This window comes from Ciona intestinalis, unplaced genomic scaffold (assembly GCF_000224145.3).
Source record: "Ciona intestinalis unplaced genomic scaffold, KH HT000161.2, whole genome shotgun sequence".
NCBI classification, from domain to species: Eukaryota; Metazoa; Chordata; class Ascidiacea; order Phlebobranchia; family Cionidae; genus Ciona; species Ciona intestinalis.
Window position 1 is genome coordinate 58,081 of NW_004190483.2, and position 22,217 is coordinate 80,297.

Here is a 22,217-nt window from a genome sequence, read left to right on the forward strand (position 1 = left end):
GTATCTCACGACTTCCATAGACCGTTGTTAATTGTTTAAAACACAATCAGGATATTTGGATATTATGAGCTAAAAGTGCCCCGTCTACCCCCACAGTACTATATTAAAAGGATATAATGAGACATCACAGTGACGAAACAATAATGGGCGATAAACACGCTATGTTTTAGTGGATTATACGTTTATATAATGAAACAAACACCCTAATACTTTACATGGCAAGCCTATATTACAAGAAAATCGGCTACTGCAAATTGAAGGAATGAATGATTGGTTGTAACTTATTAATTCCACGTGGCCGAAAAACGACAATCGTTATAACACGGGAGTTCTGTTTCATACACCTCGTGCCTGCTTACAAGTTTAGCAAGATTACTAAACGGATAATGACGTATCAACGAATAGTTTTACTCGATAAAGACAACACGATCTAAATACTCAACACACGCGATTCATTTCAAAGTTAGTAGGACCAGACATCGTTCTAGTTGGGCTGAGGGATACCTGCAAAACATATAATCATTGCAATCTAACAATAAACTGATGGTATGTGCAAACCAAGACATGTGCCAATGTTTTCAAAGTAGTTTAACAGAACCTTCTGTATAAACCAAAAATAAAATGTTTTTTTACACTTGGGGTACTTTGCATTAAAACTAATATTTGCAACCTAAAAATGTAATTTCTATTTTGCTCTCTTGTTGCTAAGATATGGAGATGCTAATCAGTCTACTTTTTATTTATTTACTGGGGTACTGTTTGAATTTGGTAGACAAACGTCATTACGATTTACGAATTCCTTTTTTTGGCTGCAAAATAACCCCCTTTTTTGTGTAGTGCAGTTATAACTAGTTTGCTTATAATGACATCAGTTTTGATTCCTATTCAATTGGATTTAGACTTGGATCCTGAGAACCAACCAAGCACAGAGAAGCCAGAAAGCATAAAAGAAGCAATTGTAAAGAAGTTACGTGGAACCGGCGTTCTACATGATGAATATGTGACGTTTGGGCTTTCAAAGCACTACGACAAAATTAAAACGTTGATTGAATGTTTGCATTATGTTGATGGTGCATTAGTGGGGCAGGGGGAGGATTATATAGCGTCCCATGATGCAGCGTTGAAAGAAATATTTGAAGACGCGCTGGGGGGGTTGAGAAGCTTTGAAAAGCCGCCAAAAGTGGATCAAATTTTGGTTGCAGTTTATGGTGTAAGTTGCATGAAGTATGAAGACTTCAAGCATTGGTTGAAAAGTATTCGAGGAAAACAACACATCGTATCGGAAGCTCTTCATACAGCGTGCTTCCTTCTTAACCCAGAGTATGACGGGTTTTCAGCTACATTTTCACGTCTCCCTAATTCTGCATGGAGAGACATGATGATCAAGAAAAGAGAATTGATGAAACAATTTCTCTCTTATTTGTTGCCACGTACGTAATGCATTTGTGTAATGAACATATTATTATCTTCTTGTAGGTTTTAATTGTTTAATTTTCTTTATCAGTTGAATCAAAATCACCGGTAAAATTTTATGAATTCATTCGCCAACTTTCTATTGAGTTGGGTGCATCAGATATTGAAGAAAAAGCAAATAAAAGATTGGCCAACCAAATCACTACAAAGGAAGAACAAGGAAAACTACATTGCTTGCAACAGGTAGTTTCGTTAAACAGCGAATACAGATATTTAACAACCAGTTTCTTCTGCAGACAATGCATTACAAAGACTCAGATACTGAGAATGACGGCAGTATTTACGACAGGTATTTATAAATAATATGATTTTAAAATATCTATGTTAATTATGACAACACAACAGACCCCGGGACCCCCCCGGACAACGCAGCGTTTACATTCCACCGGGTGATGCTGCGATGGAATCTTACAGACTCAGCACTTTCATGAAATATCCACAAGATACTCCAGTAAACCCACGACATCTGGCAGCTGCTGGCTTCCATTATACTGGCTACAAGGACAGGGTCAAGTGCTTCTGGTAAATTAATATAATGACACTATTAACATAAACAAAGTTAGATTTCTGAAGCAAAACCTGCAATATCCACCAATGTACTTTTTAATACAAGTTATTGAAATTAAAAACTGGTTTTAATAAATGTTTGTCATTGTGTAAAGTAAACCATTTGCGCCACAAGTAAACCAACAAAGATATTTCCGAGCGTATTATTGCGATTATCGGAATATTGTTTTCCCAGCGGGTGAATTCCCATCAGGGATTTACCTCCTATTGAGTAAAATTTGGAAAACCCCAAAGTTGAAACTTTTAGTTTATCGCAAAATTGTTTCTAGCATCCTCCATGCAGCCATGTTCCGCCGCCAAAGTCTAAATGTCAATATTTTACTTTGAACCGTCGTTAACTTTATAAAAAGTTCCAACCTTCTCGTTGTGCTTCATGTTGTTTGAACTGTCGAGTCGATTCGCTTTATTTCAGTTGAATTCAAATAATAGTTTGTTGAAAAAACAAATACGCCTCGCCAAATAGCCTAGTCTTTTGTTCGCTACTCGCTCCAAAAACTTTCGTTCTGGTGGAATACTCCAAAATAAAACACATGATCCGCGACACCAACCTTGGATTTGTTTAAATTTAAACAAGCCAACTTTTGAATATCAACATGGGTGCTACTCGCCATAAACATTCTCGATTTAGGGGAATACCGTAAAATTTGTTCGCACGACCCGTGTCCTTTTTCTTTCATTCTCTTTCAAGGACACGGCGCTTGGCAACGCAGTTTGATGTTGTCTCTCAATATTGGAGGTTAAAAAGGAAATGTCATATTGAATAGTTTGTTACTTTACATTTTTTTTAATCATTCGACTTGTATTGTTTAAAATTATTTGCCCTCCTACCATTTCAACGTAACTCAACATTGCTGTCTCCCTTGCCTTTTTCTCTTGGTTTTGTTGTGCGCAAGTATTTATACAGTTGGTTGAGTTACACTGAAATGTTTTGTTCGATTTGCGACTCTTTGGTAACCAACCTTGCGTGTTTCATTGAGTTACAATGCAAGAAATCTTTCGTTCCCACCTTTTCGTTTTAGTTTATGTTAGTATCAACTAGTGATGGTCTTATGGTTTTTTCCCTTGAATTATTTCAGTAATTGTGTTACTACACAGACTATCCACTATATCCTTACATAGTGTTTCGTGCTTCAGTGGTAGGCGGGAATTTTGCTTTGTAACTTTCCCATGAGTCATATGTTCTACAAATCATCAACCATTATTGCATCACTGTGGTGAAACTTTGTAGTTTTAAAACACTTCATCATATTACAAGATATTCAGATCATAGTTAACAAAGAATATCGTATTTTTCACACTTAATAATATTCACAAGGCACATAGTAGTATAATTTGTACAACACTGTATTTTAACAGTTGCGGACTTTGCGTTGAAAGCTGGTGTGTTGGTGATGATGTTAAGTCTCCGCGTTGGCACAGAAGTAATTGTGAGTTCATACTTGGACAAGATTGTGGAAATCAACCGATTGGTAAAATATTTCTTATTGATTATCATTAGCTGCATAGATCACATGGTTTGGTTACAGGTGGTTTGTTCGGCAACTTTATGCGACCATCTGGTTCAACTGGGGCAGGAGGGGATTTATTCCGAGACTTTGGCAGGGTATGTCACTTGGTATTGAAGCTTATTTATCATTTTAACATAACCTTCACTTGTAGCAGGGCTCACAAAATATCTCGGTGCAACAAACGGCGCGCCCTGTGCCTGCTGGTATGATAATGAAGAGTGGGCCAAGTGAGTTTAGATTCACTTTTGTGATTCTTACGTTTCTAACATTATATTCCACCAGACCAAAGTACGCCGATGCAAACAGCACGTGTTGTGGAACCAACAAGACCAGCGTCGCAATACCAGGTTTTATACATACTTTGGTAGATAATACCACGTTTTATACATACTTTGGTATATCAGCCTAATAATTAATGCAATATTCCCGCAGAGAGTTGAGCTTGCCACCATAGCTTCTCCATATCATGAACAACTTGTTAGAAGTCTTGATTTACGCAAAGAATCCGACAGATTGTGAGTTTCACTTCAAAGTTACTTTGACTTTAAACTTTCATTCTTTTTTTCAGTAAAACGTATGAGAACTGGCCTGCACAGAATCGAACAGTGTACGCAAGTGATTTGGCTCGTTCAGGCTTTTTTTACCTCGGTAATTTGGATCGAGTCCAGTGTTTCTCATGTGGAGGAGTGTTGCGCAACTGGAATTATGGGGATAATATTACAGCTGAACACAGGAGACACTTCCCTCATTGCAGGTTTGTTGTTGATCCATGAATATGGATGATGACATGATGACACTTAACCCAGCAATCAATAAAATGAATTGACAAATTGTTAACAGGATGGTGCAAGGAACAGAAACAAGGAACGTAGCATCAGCTGTTCCCCCCCCACAACCCATCCCTCCTCGTGGACCAGGAATCCAAGAACCTCCGGATCCCAATGAGACTGAAATGGTGAGATCTTCGTTGATCACTTTATCGCATTATTATGGATAGCAGTGTACAACCCTGTTGTGACTTCTTAGCAAAAAAAACAGTGTACCAAACAGCAAATGTTCTACGGGGTGGGTTCTTTACTAACCAGTTTATGTAACAGCGGGACTTGATGAATATGTTCCGATGCCAATACCCTGTAAGTCCTTACATGAGAAACGAGGAAAGCAGGTTTGAAACTTTTGATCATCGTTGGCCAGCAAGTAATGTTCGTGCATCACCAAGACAAATAGCAAAAGCTGGATTCTTTTTCCTTGGTGAGTTGTTATGTTACAAGTATAAGGTTAATATTCAAAGCAAATATATTCAGGTGACCGAGATCGTGTAAAGTGCTGGTATTGTAACGGAGGTTTACAGAACTGGGATCCAGATGATGAACCATGGACTGAACACGCAAAGTGGTTTCCAACGTGAGTTAATAAATTTACTGTTCAGGGAAGCCTTACTCACATACTTAGACACCCCTATTGCACAGTTCATGGCTGAACATTTTAAGTTTATTGCGAGTTAATAACCTTGTAGAATGGGTTTTGGGAAGTTAGTCAATTGAGCAGTGTTATATTACGATAGTAAAATTTATGGTACAAAGATATATAAACCTTACATATATAAAACTTTACCATCTGTTTAATGAATGTTTGCTGTGGAATGTCAAACAACAAAGGGTAGAAACTTTGTTTAACCGTTGGCTGTAAACAACACTGTTTGAATAGTCACTAGAATTCTCAATATTAAGAGCCATATTCTGTACCGCGCACAGCTACAGTACAGTAGACATAGAGAGGTGGTGGGAAAATATAAGGGTTTTCCCCGTCATATGTCACCACAGTGAAAAGTGTAGACATTTCTTTGTAAAGGCATAGCCAAGTGTCTGGAAATTGTCTCCAACAGTATAATGTGCACATAAGATTATATATTTTGTTTCATTAGTTCTATCAGCTCAAGAGAGAAAAGCAAACATAAATTGTTATCCATGTTTGTTCAAGTTACTCATTGAATGGATTCTGTCAACTGTCCTTAAGTTTCCCAATATTTATAGTGCCTGGCACTCATTGTTTGGTTTGTTAGTATAACGAACTTTGTTAAACAATCATTCACAAAGTTGTACACGTGGTAACTTGGACACTAAATGGAACAGAACACCCGTGTTATAACGATTGTCGTTGCCCCGCCACGCGAGGATAAATAAGTTACATACGTGGTAACTTGTAAGCAGGCACAAGGTGTATGAAACAGAACACCCATGTTATAACGACTGTCGCTGCCCCGCCATGCGAGGATAAATAAGTTACATACGTGGTAACTAGTAGGCGGGCACGAGGTGTATGAAACAGAACACCCATGTTATAACGACTGTCGTTGCCCCGCCATGCGAGGATAAATAAGTTACATACATGGTAACTAGTAGGCGGGCACGAGGTGTATGAAACAGAACACCCATGTTATAACGACTGTCGTTGCCCCGCCATGCGAGGATAAATAAGTTACATACATGGTAACTAGTAGGCGGGCACGAGGTGTATGAAACAGAACACCCATGTTATAACGACTGGTGTTGCCCAGCCATGCGAGGGTAAATAAGTTACATTCATTGTAACCAAATATCCACCAGATGCGAATTCTTGTTGCAACGAAAAGGACCAGACTTTGTTCACCGAATGGTTTCTCTTTATCCCAACTTACCCCGCCCAATACTTCGGGGTCCGTTTGACGTTCCCCCACGTGTGCCGGGGGCAAACCAGCGCGCCCCATCACCCCCACCCCCGATTATTGACCACAAGGTAACTTGTTCAATGTCTTAATGGAAATTGGAACACATACCAGCACTGTGGTAAAGCATTGGAGATGTCAATAAAACTTAAAACTGTTCGTCCGGTGCTATGGCAAACCCGTCCGGTGCTATGGCAAAGTAATAGAAAGATATACTTGTATTTTGGTACAAGGGTTGGATGTTAAACATTGGAGCTGGTATAAAACTTAAAGTTGTTAGTCCAGTGCTATGGCATGGTGGTTAAGTGCTTGCCTCCAGGCTAAAGGACAATTGTTTAACACTGCTTGAGTTTTACAAACTGTCAGCCATACAGTAAAATATTCAAAACAATCCAAAAAAAATACCAACTCCCTTACAAGCCAAGATATCTTTATTTAGGCCATGATTTGTCCATTACTTTAATAATATTACTAACACAATAATCACACAGGCTGAGGTAGCAAAACAACAGGAACAAGTCAACAAATTCATGCTTGGTGATTTAGTGAAGTCAGCCACTGAGATGGGATTTGAAACTTCTGTTATACGACGTGTAGTGACAAGGTTGGTGGAAATTACAATGTGTTTCTATTGTGTGTGTTACAACGTATATAGGTTGATAGTATGAGGTGTATGAATACACCGTGCGTGTATGAGGTGTATGAATACACCATGTGTGTATGTGTAAGTGCGCTATCTCGGACCTAAAGCCATGATTTCTGAGTAATTTCATGGCTTATCCTTTAGTCAAGCGTTACGTTTTTTTTAAATGTTGCGCCACTCTTTCAATTGTTAAGTGAACTATGTGTGTTGTGTTCATTTCCTTTTGAACCATTGTCCTTCCCCAATATACAATGAACACAAAGTACAACGACCTCTAACAGTTAGTTGCAACAACGGAAATACCCAACCAACCACTATCATTTCCTAGAATGTTATCACCACCACACAGACAGTTCCTACTACTTATAAATGAATACAGAACTAAATATTAGTTGCAAGGCTGTAACGCCGATATAATATTGTTTTTGTACAAGTTTTGCTTAGATTGTGGTATAGAATTGAAATTTACAAAACAATAATAACATATAGGTGTAAAAACTTGGGCTTACGTTTCACCATAATACAAAATGATAACAAGTAGCTGACGAACTTAAATAGAGTTGCGCCATCTGTTGCAACGATTACTTTAAATTATTTATAGCTGTAAGGTAACATTATACACACACTCTAAATAGATGAACAAGTATCTATAAGCCTTGTGTTCGAAGCTAATAGACAGATACAGATAGATAGAGCTATCCATGTATTTGCCACGCCTTATATTCACAACCATTACACAGCTTCTCCCACATTTACAACATTTTCACTTCCTGGTTTGATCAGCCGTATATATACGGAAGTTTCAATTACATCACAATATCAATACAGGGCATTGGTTCTGTGGAAAACCGAAACTGGTTTCCAAACCAATAGTTCGGGGTTTGAGACATTTTAAATAGAGACATCTGGCAGGCAGAGCCTTTATAATAAATATAGCTGTGTAAATACACCATGTGTGTGTATGGTGTATAAGAAGACACCTATGTTATAGCTCGACAGTGAGCATGAGGTGTATGAATACACTATGTGTGTCTGGTGTATAAGAAGACACCCATGTTATAACTCAACAGTGAGCATGAGGTGTATGAATATACCATGTGTGTCTGGTGTATAAGAAGACACTCATGTTATATGAGTTGTATAAACACAGCAATATTATCAACAGGCGACTTACTTCGGGAGGAAACTTGTACACGTCAGTTGCTGATTTGGTTGATGACATCACAGCTAATGAGAATGAGCCGAACAGTGACGATGATGATGAAACAAACGCTTCTCAACCATCACAAACAACCACTGTTAAAACACCAGGTGATTATGATGTTATCAATGTAACAATTGTGTTAAGGTATATTCTTGATCGACCTATGTAATGGAAAAGTGGTGAGGCACTTTCATCATAACTGAAAGATTTGATGCTGCTACCATTGTGGGTGTATGTGTCCTTGGACAAAACATTAACGGCATTTGCTTCAACCCAGTGGTCACTAAAGGGTCAGTTAAAACTTTAAATTGTCAGCTATGCGGAAAAACAATCACCCACAAAGTTACATACGTGGTAACTCGTAAGAGAACACGAGGTGTATGAAACAGAACACTTGTGTTATAACGACTTTTCTTGCCCCGCCACGCAAGGATAAACAAGTTTCATTCAACAACAATTATTAATTAGTATTCATTGTAAACAGGAACAAACGAAATGGAGACCGGTCAAACAGAAACAGCAACTGGAGGAGGTAATTATGACATCATAGTTATCTTTATTGCATCATGGAAAGCTTGCATTTGTTTCAATTAGATATTAATTTGCTGAGCATGATAGAAATCTGACGCACATGATGTGTTTATGTTGCTGTGTGTTGTGGGGTATTTGGGGGGTGGGGGATTTTATTGGGGGGGATTTTGGGAGGTGGGGATTTTTTGGGGGGTGGGGAATTTTGGGGGGGGGGAATTTTGGAGGGGGATTTTTTGGGGTGAGATTTCTTTTTACTGCAATTTCAATGTTTTTAACATCATTTTGATTTGATTTTAACCATTGTGTTATTATTAATGAATGTTGTTGCAATCAGAACAGTTTATTAATTTAATCAAAAGTTCAGACAGATTAACATGCGAGCAATTACACAAGGCAGGATTGCAACATATTTAATATCGTAATAACCATTTTATCGTGATATGATCAGTTGTCACTAATAAATAATAAAGATGTTTCTTAATTTACGTTTCTTTGGTGGTAAAAGTTCATGCCTTGGGTTTGGATTTCCTGATAAAACATCTCATTCATTGAATGACCAACCGTAACAATTGTAAGTAATTGTTAACACAATGCTGATTGTTACACTGCATTGCACACACATTCAACACTAGATATAGTACTGTGATGTAATAGACTGTAGTTATGATGTAATAAAGCTTATTCAATTAGTATTGAAGCAGTAGCAAATTATCCTAATATTCTATTAGTTTGTTTCTAAGCCCTTTGACCGACATTTCATTAAGTTTTTTCAGAAATAAAGTTGGAATTAAAAGTTTAAGAATCATTACCAATATTGTTTGGTGGTGGCTTAGGTGTTAATATATAATTAATATTTATTATCTAAATGTTCCTACTATTTATCTTTATTGTTCATTATGATTTACAGAAAGGACCAATGAATCAATGGAGACAGAGATAAGCATTCCACCAGGTTTGGAAACTAAGTACAAATGTAACTTATATATCCCGGCCTTGTGGGGTTTTACAGTCGTAATAACACGAAAGTTCTGTTTTATACACCTCCCGCCAGCTTACGAGTTCCCATGTATGTAACTTGTTTATCCTCGCATGGTGGGGCAACAACAGTCGTTATTTATAACACAGGTGTTCTGTTTCATACACCTCCTGCCTGCTACAAGTTACCACGTGTGTAACTTATTTATCCTCGCATGGCGGGGCAATGACACTCCTCATAATTTTATCGCGTCTCTTGTTTGTTTCAGATGTAACTCCCTCAATGGAGGCAAGGATAAGAGAATTACAAGAAGAAAGAAAATGCAAAATATGTTTGGATAAAGTTGCCGACATCGTGTTTGTGCCGTGTGGTCATCTGTGCACTTGTACAGAGTGCGCTGAAGCGTTACGCAAATGTCCGATTTGTCGTAGCAAGATTGAGAGAGGAATTAAAACTTACATGTCTTAAGATATCGCATTTATGCAGCAGCTTGAAGGGAAGAGTTGTGTTGTGAATGCAACGTGTGTGCCATAATGTTATCTATGTTCTGTGTTTGAAGTACAACCATTGATTTAGTAATTGATACTCATGATCGTCATGAGGAGATTTCGTGTTGGAACGGATTATGTGCTTCAGCGCTCCTGTGAAAGAATTGAAGAAAAAGATTACATGATTAACCTGAAAAACATATCATATGATTAACCTGAAGAACATTCATCATATGATGAAACCTGAACAATATGATCAGATGATAAACATTACATGACACAGATCACATGATGGAATCACGAAACTTGTTGCTCATCATCACAAACTTTATTTCTCTTCATCCAACTAAGTTTGCGAAAAAAATCTTTAAGTTTGGATTATTTTTTCGTTTATTAAAATTTTTAATTTAAAATAATTTTCTTTAAAATGGTTTAAACCATATTCTCGTAAACTTAACTTTCTGAGTTTGCAAGTTACAACTAACAATTTTTGTGTAAACTAATTCCTGTGTTTATTATTCACTAATTACTTTGTCTAACCAGTTGTATACCCCCAATTTTCCCATGTTTTGTCCATAGTCAACTACGTTCATATATACGCTTGCATTATATATATATACTATAATTGGATCCCATAGATATCCCATCTCGGGAATGTACATTGCATCTACCCGGACCTTATATCAAATATTTAGACGACATTTTATGCGACAGTGAATATTTGAGGTTGGCATTAAATGAATCCTAAAACCTCAACTCACGTAGTCACTAAGATTGGTCCGTTTGTAAATTTCGGATGCGCCTAAAATTTTTTCCGCTAAACCAACACATAATAACTTTGTAGTCGTATTCAAAAACTATGGATGTTTTAATGCTTCGTGAAAATGGGAGTTGAATTTTTGTTATCATTTGTCATCTTAATATTGATTGCTTCATAAAATGTTTACATTCTGTTTGCAACACTTCTACAACCTGTTTAATTTTCCACTGACTTGCTGATCGATGTAAATAATAATTCATGTCACAGTAGTTTGAATCTTATGTTGTTTGTGTCGTAACAATTGTTTATTTTGATGTTCATCGTTATTTCTTCAAACATTATGATTGACACTGAACCATCAACTGTTTATTACGACCCCATATCTTATTATGCTCGTATCATAAACATATGATTGTTTACCATATGTGAAGCTTGAACAATGTTCAAAGGCAAATATTGTAGTATGTTGTCGCCCCTATATCTGCTCCTATATCCCCTATATCTGTCGCCCCTAGATATGCTTTTCATAACGAACGTTTGTATCTTTAACTTCTGTACAGTTTCACATTAATTTGTTGGTTGTAACTTGCAGACTGGAAAGGGTTGGGCTGCATAAATGCGATATCTATGTTGGCTGGTAACATTGTGTTACCAGCAAGCATTGTACATAGTGTGTAGTAGTAGTAGTAGCTTGGTGTGATAATGCTCAAATTCAATTTAAAATTCTTTCACACTTAAAAATATTTTCAATTGAATTTTAATTATATGATCGTATATTCGGATAAATTGCTTAATAAAACAACCATGTTTAGCATGACATGTTGAATTATTTGTAGCTTGGATGGTTGCGGACATCATGGGTTGACAATGCATATGTAACATTAGGAGTGAAGTATTAGGAATACAGCAAAGCTACTTACTAGGCAGTGTCTTACACCTCATGCTCACTGTCGAGTTATAACATGAGTGTCTTTTTATACACCAGACACACATGGTGTATTCATACACCTCATGCTCACTGTCGAGTTATAACATAAGTGTCTTCTTATGCACCAAACACACATGGTGTATTCATACACCTCATGCCCACTGTCAAGTTATAACATGAGTGTCTTTTTATACACCAGACACACATGGTGTATTCATACACCTCATGCTCACTGTCGAGTTATAACATGGGTGTCTTCTTATGCACCAGACACACATGGTGTATTTATACACCTCATGCCCACTGTCGAGTTATAACATGAGTGTCTTCTTATGCACCAGACACACATGGTGTACTTATACACCTCATGCCCACTGTCGAGTTGTAACATGGGTGTCTTCTTATACACCAGACACACATGGTGTATTCATACACCTCATGCTCACTGTCAAGTTATAACATAAGTGCTTTCTTATATATGATAACACATGTTGTATTACAGGAAGATGTAGCATAGATATTGTCAATTTTATTGATTTAGTTGGAAATATAATGAATTTACTTTTCATGAATTTCATAAATTAATTATTAATGATTTTGTTACAAACCATGATTATAAAAATTAAAAATAATAATTCGTAAATTTGATTGAAAAGGTAACGCTGGATGTAGCGCCTGTCAAATGACATCATAGAAGGGATTATGACATCATAATCACTCTTTCTTCCTCCCAATAAATGTATCCATGCTTGTGTTTATCCCACAAGCTTCACCCATCACATACATAGCTTTAGATGGAAGGAAACTAAAGGAACATCAAGTTTGGTTAAACTGGACTCTGTGGAGTGTTTGGACACATCATGGCGGGTTTAGGGGGTTGAGTTGAAATATAGCTTCTGTTTATAATTACATATACCATAACCCGTATAAGCATGTACTGTCGTTGCCCTGACACATGGGGGCAAGTAGAACTAGTTTTGGGTGTTGAAGTCATGGTCTAAATCTGGCTTAAATTGCAGACCTTTGACAGGGACGTCACCCATATAGAATATAACACATACCCTTTTAAAGCATACATGACGTATGAGAATCCTGGAAGCAACAACATTCGTTTGTTTTTCAATATCGCATCAACCATTCGATTCACAGCATATTCAGGTTTCAATATCGGGAGAATTCTGTTGGAAGTTGGAAGGATATCTTATTACTTGGAGTTATTAAAACCTAAGTATAATGAAGTTTCGTAATCGTTTGTTAACTACAGCAGAAAAATTGGACGTATTTAATTGCATTTTCAAGAAGCAAATGGTGTTTTAACATGACATGAGTGTTACAGTAGGTTTGTCATGTTACACCAGAAACACATGGTGTAATTATACATATACACCTCATGCTCACTGCCAAGCTACAAAAGCCACTCACGGAGTAGAAACCCCTTTAAACATTCCAGTATCGATGTAATAGGGGCAAACCACGGTCACGTGAATTCCATCTTTTCTTTGTTGCCACAACTCAAGATCCAAAGCTTCAGACAATCCAACTGCTGCAAACTTACTGTTGGGAAAAATATTTTTGAAGTAAAACACGTTAATAAGTTAGTGAATAAATAAATATTTTCACAACTAGTTTTATGAAGTGTCAACAAAACAATAACCTTGAATTGATACCCCACCAAGGGCATTAATAAGAGCAAATTTGTAATTTGACCGACACTTTACACTTCACAGTCTAACTAAGTACACAAACCCTTTAGTATTTTAGATAGCTTTAATAGGTTTGAATAATTACACAAACCCCCACCTAGCACAATAGTCGAGCAACGCAGGCAACCCAAACACACCAGCTCCACTAGCGATTGTTACGATGTGACCACAATTCTTCTCCAACATTGAAGGAAGGAACGCCTTGATTGTCTGGTAAGACAACCACAGTAAGTTTGTTGGTTGTTTATCTTTATCAGTGGGTAAGATACATATAGCAAGCATAAATGTTATCCATGGTTGTTATTTCAAAGCTAAAAGCAATATATGCTACCACTTAGAGTCTCGAGCCCACTGAGGTAGTTTAAATATTAAGGTCTTCAGTGAAACACACCTGAGACCTAGGATGTAGGTATATTACTAGGTCTATTATCCCAACACCCAAGGTGCTACCATATTTAAACCACACCTACCCAGAAATGAGCCACCGCATTAACATCCATGGTTTTGATCATAAGTTTATCGGGACAATCCATCAACCTCTTCCCGGTAACAATACCAGCATTGTTGATCAGGATGTCGACGTCGCCAACATCGGACTTTACCTGCAATACATGGTGGTTGTGTGTGGGGTATGGGGTGGTGTATATACTGTGTTACTGGCTGCGTAATGGAGCGCGCTTATATTCCAGACTGGAATAGATTATAATACCCTATGTTAATAGTCTAGGTGTGAAACATAATAAAAACAAGTAATAATGCAACAAATAAAGTTGTAACACTGGATATGGTCGAATTATAATATCTCTAGTTTCCCAGATAGGCATGGTACAGGCGCAAAACATACACCATAAAAAACATAGGGGACATTATATGAAATAAATGCAACATTATTTTAACAATGCCGCCCTAAGTTCCAGTAAAAATTCAAAAACCGTGAGGCCTGTGTAGAGCACATGGTGACAGCACGTCTAGTCGTCTAGTTTCCTTAAATTTATATTTACTGGTTTTTAGCTCAACTGTCACTGACAGGAAGTAATTAATCAAATATAATACTGAAAGGTGACATGTTTTTAAAACCCCATCCCAAAAATTTTTTTCCTTTTTTTTTTTTTTTTTTTTAATACATAGGGGGGGGGGGGGAAAAACATTTTTTTAAACAAATTTTTTTTAAATTTTTAACCCCCAATGTTAAAAGGGGGGGTTTTTTTTTTTTTTTTTTTTCCCATCTACATTTCTTGGAAACAAATCTAACTTATTGGATGTAATGATCAGTAACCACTAACCATTACATTACAGAACTCAGAAAGGCCTACCCACCATGGCACCATACCATCCAGGGTTTGGCACTAATGGTTTCTTACATGATAAGGAAACATTATCAACGTAACAAGTCACCTTATCTGCAACATCATATATCTGTTCCCTATCACTCAGGTCACATTTGTAGCAATGATATTTCACTTTCATGTTCAAATCCTCCAACTTTTTCTTTGTCTCACCCAAACCAACGATTGAAATATCAACGCCCACAATCGTGCAACCCAACTTTGCGAACTCAACCGATAACCTTTGACCTGGAATATAAATGAATGTAACTTATTTATCCTTGCATTGTTACAACATGAGTGTTCTGTTTCAAACACCTGATACCCACTTACAAGTTACCACGTATGTAAATTATTTACTCTTGCATATTGTTTTTTATATGAAATTAGTTCTATAGTATAGCATAGGAAACTTCATTGATTAATTTGGTGAATGCAATATACCTTTTACTTTGGTTTATTTAATGTAATTTATTTATCCTTTTGTTGTTATAACACAAAAAACCCCCCCCCACCTTTTTTTACGGGAAAAGGGGCTAACACGTATGTAATTTTTTTTCGGGAAGAATTTACACGTATGATATAAAATATATTAATACTAACATTAAGCTACCTCCCTGCCCAGGCTATTTTCAACAGTTTATGCACAAACGCACCACTAATGTTACACTATGGTATTAAACACAACATCATCAACATACCGATTCCACTCCCAGCCCCCGTTATCAATACAGTTTGCCCACGAACAACTTTTCGGCCGGTGGGAACAAAAAACATCACGATTGCTTCAAGACAATAATACAAAGACACCAATAATGCCCAAAGTAAGTTGCCCACATCTTGAAAGTCCATATTGCTACGATAATGTGTTGGCCCTATACTACAGCACTGCGTGGATACAACACATTTCGTACTTTGTGGAACAAAAATATAGATAACTTCCTTAGGTTCATAAGCAAGTACTTTGCTAAGTTATAACTTTGTATTAATCGACTTAAACTAGTGTTTTAGGCATAATGGTATGTTGCAAATGTTTTCCTACAACGTCATTTAAAGAGACTGTTGGTATCTCCCTTATTTAAACTCATAACTAAAAGCTGAACACTCTCCGTTACAATAGAACACGTAAAACATATTCTTTATAATATTCAACACAAGAACATGTTTTTTTGCAACATCACAAATCGTACATATTTACTATATTATAATGCGGTATAAGCCAACATTGTAACATTACCAACACCGTACCTACACCTAAAGGCAACGCAAACACTAATGTGAACTTTGTTCTTATGCTTTAACGATAAACAAACATAATGTTTGCATTACTCCGCGTGTGTTTGCAAAATGACACAAAACTTCAATTTCAAACCAGCGCGGGTTCTTTTTTCTCGCGTTCTCTTTTTCGCCTTCTTTTTAAAAAGTATAAATGAGAGTCTCTCGAATATCGAGCGAAGGAGAGAATGCAAGAAAAAGGCAGCGACAAAGTATCTTCACATGCATAAATTATACATGTTTGTATGGAAACTATAGAAGCCATTATTTTGCTTTTAACTAGTAAACAACTGTTGTAGTAAATTGTAGTGGCTAGTAGATGAGGTACAACACCCTAAATTTCACCTAGATGTAGCTTTTAGTTATTCTATAATGCATAGCAGGCTATACTGTTCTAAAGCAGCCATACATTTTAAATTTGTAAAATTGCAGACAATTTTGTAAACCAGTTTAATAAAAATACAAAGAAATGTAATTTTGGATTTGGATAATAAAGTCTAGAATGTCGTTACCACCGCGATGGCTTCATTGCCCAAGAAAAGGAAATTTGGTTGCTGGGTTATTCCTGCCATTCAAGACACCACTTGGCCCAAAATATAACAAAGATGTCCCAGAAGAATGCAGGTTTAGTGACGTGTATAAACTATATAAGCTATAGGATTTTAGAATTTACCATAAAAATCGTAGTTTATTTTGTTAAAAAGGTATAGAATTCTTGTAAGATTATTCTGAGCAATGTTACCCTGATGGCTGATGGCCTCTCAATACATTGCATACAAAATGTCCGTTAATAATTTGTATGCACTACACAGCATTAATTTTATACAGAAAAGCAGTTTTAAAATTATTTTATAATCCACAGGTTCAACCCTGATATGTTGTTCATGTACCTCACCAGTTTGAAAGTTACGATGTCGGTTACAATTGATCTCACCAACACAGACAGGTGAATAGGGTGTAATACATAATGTCTTAGTGGTTGGGGTGCATGCCTGTTGCAAAGAGTTTAGGGGTTCGAGGCTGTTGCCATTTTGGGTTTATGTGTCCATTTTGGGTTTAGGTGTCCATTTTGTAACCGGGCACAAGCTGTACGTAACAGAATACCTGTGGTATGCAACTATTATTGCCCCACCATGCAAAAATAAATAAGTTAAAAAAAAAATAAAACTAATTAATGTACGACCACTTTTTTTTATAGATTCTACAACAAGAATGTTTTCAAAGACAAAGGGATTATCCACCAAAAGATTTCATGTCGAGGGTAAATGTTGTTTTTATGTTACTATGCGTGTAAATGGCCCATCTGGGTCCAGTACCCTTGCCAGGTAGCAGTACATCAATTGATCACAAACAAAAATCTTTCAGTCATGGTGAATCTCCAGACGAACAAACAACTCGACTATTTGTTGATTTCTGCGAAAATATGTTAAAGAAACACCCACAAACAATTATTGGTGTTCATTGCACGCATGGATATAATCGAACAGGGTTTCTTATATGTGCTTACCTGGTTGAGAAACTGGATTGGAGGTTTGGGATTATTAGTTTTAATGTACATGAATATTATTTATCTAATCGAATACAATATCGTAGATCAAATTAATTAAACAATGAAGAGAAGGAAATTAGCAACAAAACAACAGTTGTTAAAACAATCTATGGTTAAAAAATACCTAATAAAAATAAAAAAAGTCTAAAATAATATTACTTTTTTGCAATGTAACCAATGGAGCATAAACCTTTATTATTATCTAATTCTAAAACTTATTTATTATGACACAGCATCGAAGCCGCTTACTCAGCGTTTTCTGAGGCTCGCCCCCCTGGAATATTGAAAGCTCATTATATTGAGGAGTTGTTTGAAAGATACGGCTCAAAAGACGACGCCCCCGGTCCACCCCCTTTGCCACCATGGCACACAGAGTCAGACGACACAGAAGGTTTGAAGTTATTTGATTTTTTGTGGCAGTCATAGAAACAAAACACTTAGTGCTTTGCAATGTATTTTACTCCACTCAGGGTGCTACAACCCTTTAGTGACCACTTGGTTGGAGCAATTAGCAAATGGTCTTGCCCAAGCACACATACGTCTATCAGTATCAAACATAGATTATTTTGTTACGTCAGTAATAATTCACTGTTACACCAATGTAGAATGTAACAGAAGTAATTTGTGATGTTGTTTAATATTGGGTGGTAAGCATTAGCCACCCACAACACACATGTGTGCATGGATAATTATAACAAGCATAAGATACGTATATTATACATGTACAGGTATGGATGATGATGGGATAGCTTACGGGGAAGGAAGAAGTCAAAACAATGAACGAAAAGTTAATGTGAGTATTTTCTGTAGTCTGCATATATATTTCTTGTGTTGGAGTAATGGGGTCTAGATCTAAATGGTAACACCCTGGGTGTTGGGTCTAGATGGTAGCACCCTGGGTGTTGGGGTAATGGGGTCTAGATGGTAACACCCTGGGTGTTGGGGTAATAGACCTACAAACAAGGCCTCAGGTGTGCCTCACTGAAGACCTCACCCTTATAGAACAAGCTTACCAATATCCCATATATAATTATCATTGTTTATTATTGCAGGTGAAAGTAAAGACGTTCATTGAAGGTTTAACAATATCTGGTGTTGAACAAGTTTCCACACAACCAACATTAAGTCAAGTACAACGTATTGTACAAGACATGTGTGGATGGAAAAAGTAAGCGAATCTAATTTTCTGCCAAACCTATTTTTGTAGGAATATGTTCAGCTTTTTATTTTCATTTGTTTTGTTTTATATTTTCTTCTATTTATAGTTTTTTATTGCGTATATAACGTTGGGGTAATCAACCAACTCTGGCCTAAATCCGAGACTCCATGGCGTAGGCGTACCTCACTATAGAGCCTCATCCATATAAAATTGAATACATCAATCATTATTATACAACACTACATATTATGACATCACAACTCCCCTTTATGACATCAGGAAAGGTTTCCCTGGTGCACAACCCGTCTCCATGACAGTAACCAACCTCCAGCTTCTTGCTAAGAAATCCTTCATGGTCAGTTGGAAAGCTGATGGAGCTCGATACCTCATGCTTATCAATGGGAAGGACCAGGTGTTTATGTTGGATCGAGATAATGCTGTGTTTAGGGTGAGTGACAGCTGGGGTGGAGGGTTTGATGATAAGATTGAAGGGTATAGAATGTATTTTTAATTTCCAATAAATCTTTTTGATCTATTAAAAAAACACTCATTAGAAAGATTCCAAAAAATATTTATCTCATAATTCGTTGGGCTTTTTGTCTGTTACACTTAAACCTGACTGTTATTTGGTTACGTAGATTGTTGTCGAACTTGACTATATCAGGGTTAGATATGCAGAATTTATCACAGTCACATCATATGTTATACTATGACATCAGATGTTATACTATGACATCATACTGTAACAGATTCTCCACCTTGACTTTCCACATCGTAAAGACTTAAACACGTCACTTAGAGACACCCTGGTTGACGGGGAAATGATAATCGATGTTGTTAATGGGAATAAAGTGCCGAGGTTCCTTATTTATGACATCATAAAGTTCTCTGTGAGTTTAATAAATAAACTAATTAGTGATTTTTTTTAAAATTTGAATGCGTTAAATGAAGGACCCATAGCTCCACAATGGTGGCATCCAACCTCAAACTCACATCCTCTGGTTTAGAGGCAGGCGCGGTACCCACTATGCATTGGGGCCATGTGTATCCTATGAATAAAGGCAGTTTGACGTTTGCATGCGTTTTGTAGATTCTTATTAAATGGTTGTTTTACGATGGCAGGGACAACCGGTGGGGGATTGTGACTTCCGTCGTCGCCTTCAATGCATTGATAAAGAAATCATTGGACCACGACACGACAAGATGCGACGAGGTTTGATTGACAAGCGACTCGAACCTTTCAGTGTGCGGAAGAAGGAGTTTTGGGAGGTGCAGACTTCGAGGGAACTACTGGATGGAAAGTAGGTAGGGTGGGGTTAAAGTGGGTTAGGGTGATTTACACAGGTTAACATGTTTGTGTTAAAGTAGGCAGGGTGGCTGGGAGTGTTAAAGTGGGTAGGGTTAGTATACAAACTATTCTGTGTAAACACTGGTAATTAACCATATAAACCTCCCAGGTTCAGCAGCATGGTATCGCATGAAGTTGATGGATTAATATTCCAACCTGCTTCAGCAAATCCTATTGATGTAAGTTGAGTGTTTCGTGTTTGTTGTTATTCTATGGGGGTGGGGTCCTACAGTGAGGCATGCCATGGAAGCTGGGATTTAAACATGAGTTGCCCCATTACCCTAACATTGTATCACTACGCCCCCCATAGAACTTACACAGCAAGTGTGTCTAATTGAAGACGAACTTATCAAATTGTTGAAAACTTGCCTTTTATAAATAACTTTAACTCTGTAATAAAATTTTACTTCTGTTCAGAGGTACGTAGCTGGCAGGAATGATGAGATATTAAAATGGAAACCATCGTCGCACAACAGTGTGGACTTCAGGTTGAAGATTCAATCGGTCACAGGTGTTGGTTTGGTGCCGACGTTACAAGGGTTGTTGTACGTGGGGCAACTTGATACACCCTTCTCGCAAATGAAGGTGAGGTGGTTGGTCTGTTTTGTATGGGTGAGGTTTTTCTTAGAGGAGGCCAGAGTTGGCCCATTACCCCTACATTGTATTCTATATGGGTAATAACGTAAGGTTACAACTTAATGTAACTTTCCCGCAAATGAAGGTGGGTTGTTTAAGCTTGTGTGTGCTTTGAACCTGGGACCCTTTGTTTATGTTTGCTCTGTTCTATTCTAAGTAGGTTACAGTTGTCCCATTACCCAACACCCAGGATGCTTATGTAGGTCGTTTATGTCAACAGTGTGACTTGTCCTGGAACCCCCTGTCCTTGTATTGCGGGACTTTATTTATGGTTGCTACTCCCATATCTACTGTAGTGTGTGGATAACCATACATGACTTTCCATTGCAGGTCAACAAAGAGTTGAAACAATACAACAACAAGATAATAGAATGCACATACGCAAACGATTCATGGAAGTTCATGCGAGAACGAACCGATAAAAGTTTCCCCAACTCCTACAATACTGCCATTGGTGAGTATTAATTAACAACATTAATGTATGGATGGAACTTATTTCCTACCATGGCCGGGCAAAGGCAGTCTTTATAACACAGGTGTTATACACCTTGTGCCTGATTACAAGTTACCACGTATGTAATGCAACTTCGTAAGTAATTGTTGTTAAAACACGGGTGTTCTGTTTCATACACCCTATATTCGCTTACGAGTTACCACGTATATAACTTTGTAGGTGATTGTTTCTGTATGGTTGATAATTTAGACAACCCATTAGTGACCACTGTGTTGGAGCAATTGCTGTTAAGTGTCTTGCCCAAAGATACTTACACAATGGTAGAAGCATCAAGCTTTGAACCCGTAAATAGGTGAAAGTTCTTAACAATCACAATAATGAAACTACTATATACCTCACACAGGTGTTTGTGATTCAATAAAGCATCCAGTAACAAAGGAAATGTTGTTCAACATGATCGACCATCATGCTTACAATGTTCAACATCACCAAGGTATTAATAATGCTAAAAGCTGTCTGGGTGTTGTGGTAAATATGAACCTCATGATTTAATTTACAGCCAACCACTTTTATTGCAGCTCAGCATATTATAAATCTAAAGTTCACTTCTATCAGAGTGACCTAAGACAACTTGAATAACATTTAAATGCCTGTTGAAAGGCCATATGCAACACATTAATAAATTGGCTTTCTTAATCTACATCTTCTCCCCCAGGATCATCGAACCACCATCCACCCCCCGCATCCAGGAAGAGGACGAGGACCGGGGAACCGGTGATGCCTCCTCCAGCGGGATTCCCTCCGAGGAAATAACATCAAAAAATTGCAAATTAAAAAAATATTCAAAATTTTTTATCTTCGAAACTCAAATCCTTTTTTGTGCGAAGTTCGAAATCTTATTTGCGCGTCAATTTTTTTTCTTTGTTTTAATAAAAAGAAACTTCTTTTGAGATTCTGTTTCTATTTGGCTTGCATAGGTAAAATGG

At 37.2% G+C, this 22,217-nt stretch overlaps 3 protein-coding genes across 3 annotated transcripts; 2 read left to right on the forward strand and 1 right to left on the reverse strand.

The window, feature by feature from the left end:
* Nucleotides 1-841: 841 nt before the first annotated feature.
* zf(ring)-14 (zinc finger protein) lies at nucleotides 842-11,668 on the forward strand. Its single transcript, NM_001078457.1, is given in 19 exon segments — nucleotides 842-1,430; nucleotides 1,505-1,656; nucleotides 1,710-1,762; nucleotides 1,819-1,995; nucleotides 3,397-3,509; nucleotides 3,567-3,643; nucleotides 3,700-3,775; nucleotides 3,831-3,895; nucleotides 3,981-4,063; nucleotides 4,117-4,302; nucleotides 4,389-4,503; nucleotides 4,646-4,799; nucleotides 4,853-4,952; nucleotides 6,155-6,323; nucleotides 6,744-6,856; nucleotides 8,061-8,206; nucleotides 8,584-8,631; nucleotides 9,538-9,582; nucleotides 9,875-11,668. Coding segments are annotated over 19 exon segments (2,640 nt in total). The 5' UTR covers nucleotides 842-862; the 3' UTR covers nucleotides 10,075-11,668.
* A 591-nt stretch (nucleotides 11,669-12,259) lies between these two features.
* On the reverse strand, nucleotides 12,260-15,747 carry LOC100185899 (epidermal retinol dehydrogenase 2). Its single transcript, XM_002130948.4, has 7 exons — nucleotides 15,512-15,747; nucleotides 14,881-15,059; nucleotides 13,956-14,087; nucleotides 13,583-13,695; nucleotides 13,205-13,336; nucleotides 12,844-12,960; nucleotides 12,260-12,587 (listed from the first exon to the last, which is right to left on the reverse strand). Exons 1-7 carry the CDS (start codon nucleotides 15,660-15,662, stop codon nucleotides 12,497-12,499), a joined length of 915 nt encoding a protein of 304 aa, XP_002130984.1. The 5' UTR covers nucleotides 15,663-15,747; the 3' UTR covers nucleotides 12,260-12,496.
* Nucleotides 15,748-16,487: 740 nt separating this feature from the next.
* On the forward strand, nucleotides 16,488-22,183 carry LOC100175699 (mRNA-capping enzyme-like). Its single transcript, XM_002130800.5, has 15 exons — nucleotides 16,488-16,709; nucleotides 16,948-17,031; nucleotides 17,284-17,346; nucleotides 17,451-17,615; nucleotides 17,868-18,025; nucleotides 18,363-18,427; nucleotides 18,687-18,802; nucleotides 19,073-19,241; nucleotides 19,543-19,683; nucleotides 19,916-20,094; nucleotides 20,251-20,320; nucleotides 20,559-20,726; nucleotides 21,108-21,231; nucleotides 21,635-21,724; nucleotides 21,947-22,183. The coding sequence occupies exons 1-15, from the start codon at nucleotides 16,588-16,590 to the stop codon at nucleotides 22,042-22,044; spliced, it is 1,812 nt and encodes a 603-aa protein (XP_002130836.2). The 5' UTR covers nucleotides 16,488-16,587; the 3' UTR covers nucleotides 22,045-22,183.
* Nucleotides 22,184-22,217: the final 34 nt, after the last annotated feature.